Genomic DNA, 12,237 nt, shown 5'->3' with positions numbered 1-12,237 from the left:
GGTTTTGTACATAACTAAGAACAGTAAAATCTAATGTAAATTAGCAATTTTTTGTTTTATTAACTAATTTTAGCACAAATTTGGAACACAAATTTTTTTTTAAAGAAAGTAATGCATACAAGAAGAATATGCATTTATGTATATATATATATTGGTATCTTATCAACTGACTGTGGATAACAGGATTAAATCAGATTAAGTCTAGGCTAAATAATCTTATGGTTCGATTTATTCTAATTTTTTTCTTAGGATACTCTGACAGTCACAAAACATCTCAACCAAACAGAATATGATATACGAAGATGAGCCAGCAAACCAACAACAAAATAAACTAAAGACATCTACAGGGCAACATATACTCTTCAACAAAAGACACTGGTTTCTATATAAGAATATTCTTTGAAAGAATGAAACACCACAACCAATGTGTGAAATTAGATAGGTTGACTATTTATAAATTCTGTTAAATAAATTGATTTTCAATCATTTCAAATAAAAAAAATACTTCTGTGAAGAAAGAAAAATGGGTCCTACCTCTTTATGAGTGTGTAACTCGTGTGAAGCTCTACGATGATGATGATGATGAGGCGGTGGAGCATCAAGATAGTGGACGTGATAATGATTCACATGGCGAGGTGGATGTGGATTATCACGAAATTCCACACGTGATGGCCTGCGTTGTTGATGCTCTAAGACAAACTGTGCAGAAGTTGAAGTAAAAATATTTGCCATTTTTAATAGGCAATATAACAATCATTTATGGTGGTTTTATTTTTATTAAGTGCTTGAAATCTGTGTAAATCCAATATATAGAATGTTCCTAAGGCAAAGAGAATGTTTTAATACTCCTTGATTACATTGGTCTCTGTGGATCCATCCCATAATAAGTTACATCATTGCTAATAGCTGTATTTACTCTAATTCACTTATACTCCCCATCAACAGTTAGTTTCCAATGGAGAAAATCAGTGTTAAACATGAATCACATCCTAGTAATTACAACAGTTGTTAATTGCTGACCACCTATCCATGGAGATCAATAGATCGGACAGCTTTAAGTGTTGAGAAAAAAATAATCAATCCTGTCACAAGTAACCTTGCATTTAACTGCACAATAAAAGTACTTTTATCAATGAAACAATCTGTGGATATATTTCCTAAGGTTACTATAGGACCTTACAAATGCATTAAGTCCTGCCACTGACATTCCATTCCATTAATTTTAAGCTTGTTTCAGATTATTGAAGTAAAAGACAGTTCTGTAGAATTTATCGGAGACAGAACCTATAATTGACTTGTTATTAGAACGACAATAGGAGTATGCATGGCTAGATGATTGTCATTACCGATTTCATTCTCATGATCTAACGTTTAATTTCAACATTTAGATAAATATCATATTTTTTAGTTCAAATTAACTTTTACCTAATGCAATAGTTATCTTGACAGGGCTAGCATATATATGTTTTTGAATATTTATAATAGTGACAGAACTGAATACAATATGTCTTTTTAAAGCATAACAAGAGTTAATGGGAATATCTTGTACAATCTTCAGTAAAGGACAAATCTTGAACAGGGAACTAATCAAATTACAACAATTAGTTCAACAAATGACTCAATCCAAAATCAAAATAATATTATAAAGCAAACGATAGTTCCAATGAGGATAAAAAAACTAAAAATAATAATTTAATACTGAACCAATCCAAACTAATGCATATTTTCAGAAACAAAGTTTTTCAAGTATACTACCAACGTGGAAAGTTGAAAAATAAGTTTTAGAAAATTTTTAAAATATACAGAAAAATCACAAATTCTTCAATTTGTAAAATTTTTAAAAAGTTACATCGAACTGTCAGATGATATTGACAAGTGGAAACCTGATATCTAGATTTCAACTTCTGCAATATTAACTTTGAGCTTGAGGATTGAATAAAATTTTCAAACTTCTTTAAATTGGTATTACATCATCCTCGTCATGTAAAAACTTCAATTATTATTATATAAGACCGCAATGAATTCACACCAATTTTTACATAATCCAATCTTTTATTTGCGTCACAAGGTTGCATTTTATTTGTACCAACAAAAAAAATACATTTGCACCATTTTACAGGTCATTGCTATATCGTGAATATTACAAAAACAGATGACAACTACTGTACATCAGATTCCTGACTTAGGACAGGTGCAAACAGCAGGGGGATTAAACGTTTTAATAGTACCAAACCTTCTCCCTTTTCTGAAACAATAATATAACATCACAACATAGTAAAAGACACTATAAAATATCAATTTGAATACTTATTTCTAATACAAAACTGAGAGTCCACTTTAGTTTAAAATGATATAGTATAAAATTGAAAATTGAAATGGGGAATGTTCACATTTTAGAAGTGACAAGATGGAGATGGTCATTTTGGGGACAAATAATATTACGGTTACTATAAACCTAAAAACATGAGGAAAAAAAACAATAAGATACAAACATGACAAAGATGAAAGCAAAGAATTGATTGATTGGTATTTAGCACCACTGTCAACCTATTGGCTATAACTTTAAATGGTGGAGGAAAGCCCAGAGAGAACAATGACTTACAACCTATTGGCTATAACTTTTAATGGTGGAGGAAGGCCCAGAGAGAACAATGACAATAAGCAGGAAATTAAAATGAGAATGTGTCGAAGAGCAACAAAAACATACATTCATAGTCCATAAAGATTTAAGTCAAATGTACATGTTACATGTATGTCTGTGCCTAACAACTATTATATGCTTACAAGCTAGTGATACAGTAGATGAACTTCTTAGACCATCCAGGTACCAAGGCCCCTGGGTGAGCAAAAGTTAAGAATTGATTTACAACAAAGGCAAAAAAAACATGAGCAACTATTTTTTATTGAAAAGAAATTTAGCCCAAAAAAATCATTTTTAACTTTATTTATTGTTGTTGTTACTTTTGTTTATGTCACAAGTATACTGTTACTTATAAGACAAATAAAGATTATATTATTTGTGATAACTTATCAGTCCTAAATTCTTTTTTGAAATTGAAATTGTCTGCAGGTTGAGGATCTATTTTTTTCCAGCCAGAACTTGATTGGTCAAAATTTGTCTATTTTAAAGAGGACTTTCAATATTTAATTAGAATTCCACTGTCCTAAAACAATGACTGATTATCTCCTCTGAACTTATGGCACATTAATATCATAAACAACTGACAAATAATGCACATGCAAAATGAAACTGTCACATAAAAAGAAAGTTGAATGGCACATCTATTTAGAAATGACTACTTTCAATAGATCAGGTTGTATCATTTTCATTTTACTAGAGACCAGTGATATTGTTGGCTTTTTTCAAAACTACCTCTACCCTTTTTTATTCAGAAAATATGCGTCATTTCTATCAAATTGGGAAATTTTTAAGAAACCATGAATATGACTGGAACTTCAATTTGCAGACCCCTTTTCAAGAGGTAAACCCTCATTTGAAATAAGACCCCTTATTGTTAGTGATGATACACAAATAGACCCTCAAATCTGCTTAAGTAGTCATTTTAGGCATGAAAAATGTAAAAATTAGTGTTTTTCAGTTTGTATTCATGTACAATTACTACTGAAACTGCACTGTTTGGAAAAAAATTTGTCTTTTTGGGAATAATTTTAAGCCATTTTTTTTTCAAATTGGGATTCTTCTCCAGGGGAAAAAGCCTTTATTCTCCGGAAATTTAAAGCAAACAATATCACTGGAGACATATAACACCAAAGATGTGACAACTCACATTTAATGACCCTATCATTTCATGATTTATTGAATAACATCTATACCTCTCTTTATTTTTCAGACTACAACATAGTCCTTTTAAAGTTTTAACTTTTGTTAGTTTTTAGAAGTTTTCCAAATATGTTATAAAAAAGTTTTAAACATGAATCTTTTAAATATGGGCGTAAAGTGCTTTTCAATAAAGTTTAAAATAGAGATTGATGAGCAAAGTCTAAAATTGATATCAAGATATTGTATAAACAACAGTCGTGAGTAGGGGGTTGTCTTGGATGATTGATACTTCTTTTTGGTTTTAGACAGTCTAAACAAATATGAAACAATAAACATGAAAATTGAAATGAGTTGACGAAAGGAATTTGCAGGTATTATTAGAATTATTTATATATTTTTTGTGGTTTTTACTCAGGGTTTTTATGATGCAAAGATTTTAATTCATACACATTAACTTTTTAATAAATCTAGAGGCTTGTGTGACGTAACAAGAATTCGCTTAAAGATCTGGCAATCTCTGCAGGTACTTGTATACATATTATACATAAAACTGAGGAAGGAAATGGGGAATGTGTCAAAGCGACAACAACCCAACCATAGAACAAACAACAGTCTCTGGTTTTTACTAATAGAATAATGGAAGATTCCAACCCTGAATTTCAGAAAGGAACATCATGGGGGAAGTGGTCTACCTTTACCTCTAATTAGAAATGTTCCAGACATATATATTTCATTCAATTTTAGAGAAATAACATTTTTAATAGGATACATGAGAAAAAAAATTACCACAAAATTAGTTTTTCCACTGAAAAGAGTCTTAATTACAGCATAAATTAATGAAAATTAGAAAAACAATACATGATTTTTTTACACTTTCTCATCAAAGGCAAAAAATGCTTTATAGTTTATTAATAGCAAACAACATCTGCAGCTGTGTTGCTAATTAAAACATTTTACAACATTCCTGCATTAAAACTCTATCTATAAATACTCAAGAAATACAGAGAAGTGTGCTAAACCTCTATATATATATGCTGAATCTATATGTAATGTAGAGATCTCTGAGAGAGAGAGAGTGAAGTGTATGACAATGTTGTGTAGTCAGTTAATGACTGAATGTGTTAACCATCTGTCAGATAAAGCACTGTTATAATGGTAATTATCAATGCTATTTACATCATACACTTCTGCCCTTTATATACACACATCCTATTCTCTGCAATTGTAATTTGTTTTGGTTCAGAATTTTATGTTAGCTTTCTCACTAATCAGATCAAGTTTACCATCCTTTCTAAATGGATAAATATTCCCCTAAACTTTTATAACTTGACTGTAAAAACAATGCAGCAGTATAGTTATGTCTCCAAGTTTAAATGATAAATCATACATCATACAATTTCACATACTTTTGCACAGACAAGTCTCATTAATCTGGGACAAATACATCTATATCTATAAGTCCCAGTTTTTATGTAAAATAAAATTCAGATTGAACAAAATAATAAGGGGGAAATTAAGGACATCATCCTTTCTAAAAATTCCAAATATCATTATTAGCTACATTCTAATTTGTGAAATATTTCACCGACTTATTAAAGTTTACACTTCCTATCTATGTGAGTGATAGTGACATTTAACGGCCCTCATGTACCTTTGTATGTCATAAATAGTTCTATCAATTCCCTCCAGTATTACATAATAACTCATTTACATGTTTGTCAACACACTGTCTAAGATATTGTAATATCATAGGATACAAAAATCATAGGCGGATCCAGGGGGGGGGGCCCTGGGGGGCCCGGGCCCCCCTTTCGTGGGAAAAATTTGGTTGATTATATAGGGAATCACTGAAGCATGACTGGAGCGGGCCCCCCCTTAGGCAAAGTTCTGGATCCGCCACTGAAAATATTGTTTATTTTATTTTATCCAATATTCATTCTTGGATTTTCAATCTTTTATAACTGCAAATTTTAAGAGGGTCAAGAAGGATGTGCCATTATTAATGGTTCTAGACTAAAATATACATGCTAGAATCTTAGGTTACAGAATTTACTTTACTTTATTTCAAGGACATATTATATAAATCCTTGATTTTTCAAATAAAATAAAAACTATGTGATTTAGATTCAAGGCAGGCTAACATTACATAACTATAAAACCTTCCAACCAATACCTGTATACCTAAGACTATAAACATGTATTTTATTTTACTGTAATGTACCCAATGGCAAAACATCTATAATTTACAACAAAATTGTTTATACCTTTCTACATCATTCAACCATAAGAATTCCTTTAACATCTTTAATGATAGTATTTGCCACTGAGGCTATATATTATTTTTGAGTTGTAATGTCACATTATAATACTTTGAATTTCAAACATTAATTTAAATTCACTCAATATTTTTTTTTGATTTCTGAAGTGAAGATATTTTTTTTTTAAAACATCAAATTTTCTAAAGTGGGCACTAAAAATAATTAAAATTTAATCCAATTCCATTAATTAAATTGAAAGTCTAGACAGGTAAAAATCAATCACAGGTGTTCCGGAAGTACAGGTAGATGTTTTGTACATGGCATTATTGGAGGGAATTGGTTTAATAAGGGATCGGGTACCAAGTTGTATACAATGTGTCACATAATAAATGACAGATCGACAGATATTTAAAACTCGAAATAAAAATAAAAACAAACCTCTTCGTCTGATTCTCTCAGATCCGGATTACTGTCACCGGTCGCTTCCTCTGCTGTCGACATCTTCTATAGCTAGAAAATTCCCAAACTATTTCAATGTTGCAAACTCCTCTGTAGATTTCAAATTTTGGAGGCACAATATGCACCCTCCGTAAGATTACACCCCTATTTTCCTCTAGCGTCTGAACTCAACAACTCTATTCAATGGCGGTAGAAAGTCATACACAGAAGAAACCATTCATTACAAACACAGGTGTGACCAGGTAGGTAGTACAAAATTTTGGCAATTTTAAGAAAAGGGGACTAACTCTAGTTTATTTTAGTGTATTTTCTGAGTTAACGTTACCTACTAATGCAGAAGAGTCAATCTCATCATATATCATTTGAATAGGTCTTTTTAATGCAGGCAAAAATCAGTTCAAGATAGACAATGTTTTTTTTTCTCGACTGAATATTAAACAATCTTTAAAACTTTTAGCTGCATATACTCAGTGAGAGGGAAAGGGGGTCTGTAATGTTCCTTGTGGGGTTGTCCCTGTAATATTCAGTGGCCCGGCGTTTTTAATGGCCCATGTATGCAAGGATTTCTATGGTACTATGCACATTCTTTGTGTATGTTTTCGTAAATTGTATAGTTATAAATTATGCTGTTCGTAATCGAGGATTTGTATGGTGATCACTTGGTTGTTATAGTTTTCTCGTTTCAATAGCTTCGCATGTGTCTTGCATGTCCATTCCTTTTTTATCGACGACTATACGTAAAGGTGTGGATTTGTCTCATTGTTGAAGGCCATAAAATGACATGATAATTGCTAAATGATATCCACGTCATTAATTTGGTGATTAGTTGTTGGTTGCTTAACGTCAAGTGGCAAATATTTCATGCATGATCAGGACGAGAGAAATTAACAACAAAACAATTTTCATTCACCTTGTGTTCATTTTTTTTATTTCATTTGGCGGTATTTTGTATAAGACCATACTTTGACCTATAATTATTTACTTTTACACATTGTGACTTGGATAGAAAGTTGTCTCATTTCCACTCGTACCACATCTTCTTATATCTTAGCAATATGTCTTGAATCTTCAATATGACCTCAAATGGTGAAGATGTACATTAACCCAGATAAGCGATACTCTAAAAATCCTCTGTTTTATTCTCTTGGAGGACAGACATTATCATGTTATTTTATGGCCTTCAACGATGAGAAAAATCCATACCTATTATCTTAGATTTGATATCAGATAAGTAAATACATTTTGTTAACCTGTTTGCGAGTGAAGAAATATTGGATAATGAATCGTTTTATTAAGAAATTGCTTGTCAGTTTGGTAATTTCATCTAATAATGAAACAGGAAAATTATATACAATTAAGCCACTGGTGTTACATATATCCTCCTCATTCAAGGAATTAATTTGTGGTCTTCAAACCCTACATAAACAATCTGTGCCGCTGCATATCAGCATATGTATAGGTAAGTTGCATATAGATTGGTTATGCTCATAAATACTTTATAGCAGCATTGGTCGGTATATATACTAGTATGCATGCACTATATAAACAAGACCCTTAAGTATTAACAGACATGTAAACTAGGTGTCCCTAGATCTCCGTCTTTTCATAACATTTTTAAGAAACGAGTAAGTCATTTTTTGGTTGCCCGCACCTTGATTATCGCCGCTCGTTGCTCGGGGATATAGTGATGGTCTCAGTCTGCATATCGGTTTGTCCTTGAGTCTAGGTGTCCGCCTGTACCAAACACATCAATTTGCTGAAACCGATTGACATAGAACTTTCATATTTGTGTTCCTATTTGTCCTTATATTCTCTTGATTGATCTTTACAGGCTTATGCAACTTTGGCAATTTTTTAGAAGTTAGGCAATGAATTGAAGTAAGTACGTAAGTAAGTATATTATTGATTACCAGTAAAAAGTAAAATCACAAAAATACTAAACTCCGAGGAAAATTCAAAACGGAAAGTCCCTAATCAAATGACAAAATCAAATGACAAAACACATCAAACGAATGGACAACAACTGTTATATTCCTGACTTGGTACAGGCATGTTAAATGTAGAAAATGGTGGATTGAACATGGTTTTATAGCGCTAAACCACTCACTTAATGACAGTCGCATCAATTTCCGCTATTTTTACAACGATGCGTGAACAAAACAGACATAATAGGTAAAATAGTCAAAATATGGTTACAGCAGTCAGCAATCTCAAAACAAACAAACGTTTACAAAAAAGCACAAAAAGTTTCTATCAAATTAAAAAAAAAACACATTCAGTAAGTATATCATTTATTACCAGTAAGTAAGCATATCATTTATTATAGTGACATGTGTAGCATAAATAATATTACATAATAAGAATACAATAGTTAAATAAATTTACACCCGGCCCGTTAGACCTATAATCAGGAACATATATATTAGATATACTGTTCCCAGCTATAAGTCACTTTAAACATAATGTTCATATTTTTAATACGTAATGTGAGATTGTTACTTGTAAAGAAGTTCCTTCATTTTACAGAAAAATAAATTTAAATATTTAGCAGTAAGTTGTGCCAAAATTAAAACACCATGTTAGCGCAACTCCTCTTAGAGCTTCTTAAGCTCTCATATGTGCTAGGGTTGTATAACAGTTTACCATAAGATACCATCATTTGGATCTGACCACTTTCAAGGGAGTCATAGCTTGTCCGTTTTGAGCTATACTTTTTGTCTTCTTTGGTTTATTAGATCAAATAACATTAGCATCAGATGCGCATTTCGACAATAAGCGTCTTTTCAGTGTTGTTCAAGATCAAATATTTTATAATCCAAAAACTGATTCAACAAGAGTGTATTCAATTCAATTCAATTCAATTCAATTCAATTCAATTCAATTCAATTCAATTCAAATTAAGATCGTATAAGAGTGGAACAATTTAATCAACTGTCTCTTCTCATGACCAAGACGCACGATCGTATAATCGTATTCAATCGTAAATACGATGGATTAATACATTTGATTAATTCAATCAATTGTCTCTTCTCGTTTTCATAGGCCACGATCGTAGCAACCGTATTCAATATATTTCGGATAGTATTATAGTTGATCAATTCTATCAACTGTGCTGCCTGGATTTTACCGAGCCTGCGACTTTTGTCGCAGAAAGCTTGACATAGGAATAGTGATCCGGCGGCGGCGGCGGCGGAGGCGTTAGCTAACTTCTTAAAAGCTTTATATTTTAGGTGGAAGACTTGGATGCTTCATACTTTGTATATTGATGCCTCATGTTACGAAGTTTCCGTCTGTCACATGTCCATTGTCCTTGACCTCATTTTCATGGTTCAGTGACTAATTGAAAAAAGTTAAGATTTTTTGTAATGTATTTTTTCTCTTATTATGAGTAACTATATTTGGTATGTGTGTACCCATTGCAATGTTCTCCAGTATGTCAGACAATTTTCACTTGACCTCAACCTCATTTCATGGATCAGTGAACACGGTTAAGTTTTGGTGGTCACTGAAGTCCATATCAAGATTGTAAATATTCTTTCAGATATAGTAATATACTGGATATACCACATGTAAAAACTAGTTTGGTAAGAAAAGTTTTTAATTTGCAGCTGCTACTCTGTGGAACAGCCTACCTGACCATTTCAGGACTGAAAACACTGAGTTTTTCACAATGTAAGAGCCTTATACAGTCTTGGAATGGTTCAAAATGTTGTTGTTCTGCATGTTGATAAGCTTTTTTTATATTTTAGAAGTTGCTCTAACATTCTATTATGCCTTAAATGTTTGCATGTGTGCTATATTTTAATTTGTGCTTAATTTTAGTTGTGCTTAATTTTTTGGCCTGTCTAGATATGTGTTTTAGTAGTTCTTTGCATGTATTTCAATATGTCTGTGCTGTTATATATCTTGTCTGCATGTTGTATGTTTTAATGTTATGTTGTATTCGGCAAAAAAGCTCTTAAGAGCTTATGTTTGTATTGTTATATATGAACCGAATCAAAATAAAACTTTCGTACTCGTATTCGTATAGTTTGTGATTAGGACGGCTTATAGTGAACCACTAGTGGTAGTTCAGAGGCGGATTTAAGGGACGGGTCAGGGGCCCGGCCCCCCCCCCCCTTTTCTTGGAAAAAATAGTTTGATTATATAGGGAATCACTGAAGCATGACCGGAGCAGCCCCTCTTAGGCAGTCAGTAGGTCCCCACTTATAAAAATTTCTGGATCCCACTGTAGGTCAATGAAAGTGTGTGTTTTAGCATTGGTTCATCTCATTACCATAGAGATTATTTGACCCTGCCCCCTCAGTCATGGTTTATTCAATAAACTTATTGTCTTTGAGATTTTTCTTAGTTTACAAGTTTATGTTAGTTTAAAGGGAACTACTTATGATAAGTCAATAGTATTTAGTATGCAGTAATATCAGCATTGGCATATCACATTTCCATTGAGATTGTTTACCCATGTACCTTCAGTCATGGTTCATTGACTTTGAATATTTGCAAAACTTGCATATTAAAGTGTTGCTATTTAAATTTCAACATTTGCATTATCGAAATTACAAAAAAAGCGAGATATATCTCTGTGATAACAGTTTATTCTTAAACTATAAGTAATAGGTCAACTATAACTTTTTACGGAAGGATTGTAAGTTGCACATGTCTGCTTGGCATGGTTCATTTGACCTTGACATCATTTTCATGGTTTATTGGTCAATGTTTTTTTTATTAAGTCTGTTTCTAAGAAACCATAAGCGTGAAAAGCAATAGGTCAACAATATTTATTGAATGATTGAAAGGTGTACATGTATTTCTCCTTAAGTTTATTTGACCATGACCGCATTTTCTTGGATCATATTAAAGTTATGCGATTGTTGTAGTAAAGCTTTATATTTAGAACTATCAACATAATATCAATGGTTAATAAAAAAAAAAAAAAGACGAGACATTTCAGCGGGTGCACTCTTGTTTTGATACATAAATTGTTTTTTTACAAACTTTAGATTGGTTCTGAGGATTGGTTATCACTTTTAAACTTACGAACTTGTTTCAATTGAAAACATAAATGATAGTGTTTTCATTGTAAATATGCCCCACCTAGCCTGAGCATTGTGTTTTCGGTCGGTGTGTCCGTTTGTCTACCCGTTCGTTCGTCTGTCTGTCCAGCTTCAGGTTAAAGATTTGGGTCAAGTTAGTTTTTGATGAAGTTGGAATCCAATCAACTTGTAACTTAGTACACATGTTCACAATGATGTAAATTAATCTATCTAGTTATGATGCCAAATTAGAGTTTTTTGTTTACTTGTAATGTGCATTTGTTATGCGATAGAGAGTCTTTATGATAGGAACAGATATCAGTATATATGGTACTCTGTTAATAACTAAGTTTTCATTGGAACTGGAGTCTTCTGTTAAGAGAAACAAAAATACGTTGACACCTCGAGATAAAATATCAAAACAGTAAAGTAAAACGGAGTCTTCAATAGTTTACTTGCAAAACACAAGGATTTGTATAGGGACACTATACAAATCCTTGCAAAACAAAAGTGAGAACTTTTGGTGCCGACTTTTGGTGCCGAAATATCTACATCGGGTGCTGAATTAACCAGGTCCCGATTTAACTAGGTGCCAAATTAAATATACATGCTGCCGAAGTAACAAGAATTACTGGAAAACAAGATGCAGGATTCGTTTAAAAAAAAAGGGTCGATAGCTTGAGAGGGCGAGTTATAATGTTGTCAA

The 12,237-nt window shown here is 32.2% G+C and overlaps 1 protein-coding gene across 34 annotated transcripts in view; it reads right to left on the bottom strand.

The window, feature by feature from the left end:
* LOC139489457 (uncharacterized) overlaps positions 1-6,788 on the bottom strand; it is a 169,084-nt gene extending 162,296 nt beyond the window's left edge. For 7 of the 34 annotated variants that reach the window (XM_071275809.1, XM_071275813.1, XM_071275827.1 and 4 more), the window contains exon 1: positions 6,478-6,738. In XM_071275809.1, coding sequence (XP_071131910.1) covers positions 6,478-6,540 — 63 coding nt within the window. In that variant the 5' untranslated portion in view covers positions 6,541-6,738. Of the gene's footprint in view, positions 1-534; positions 886-6,477 lie in introns of those variants that run through there. The other 27 variants (XM_071275794.1, XM_071275790.1, XM_071275796.1 and 24 more) reach the window with 11 other exon arrangements.
* Between the last annotated feature and the right edge of the window lie 5,449 nt (positions 6,789-12,237).

This window comes from Mytilus edulis, chromosome 9 (genome assembly GCF_963676685.1).
Source record: "Mytilus edulis chromosome 9, xbMytEdul2.2, whole genome shotgun sequence".
NCBI classification, from domain to species: Eukaryota; Metazoa; Mollusca; class Bivalvia; order Mytilida; family Mytilidae; genus Mytilus; species Mytilus edulis.
This window is presented reverse-complemented; position numbering and strand designations above follow the sequence as displayed.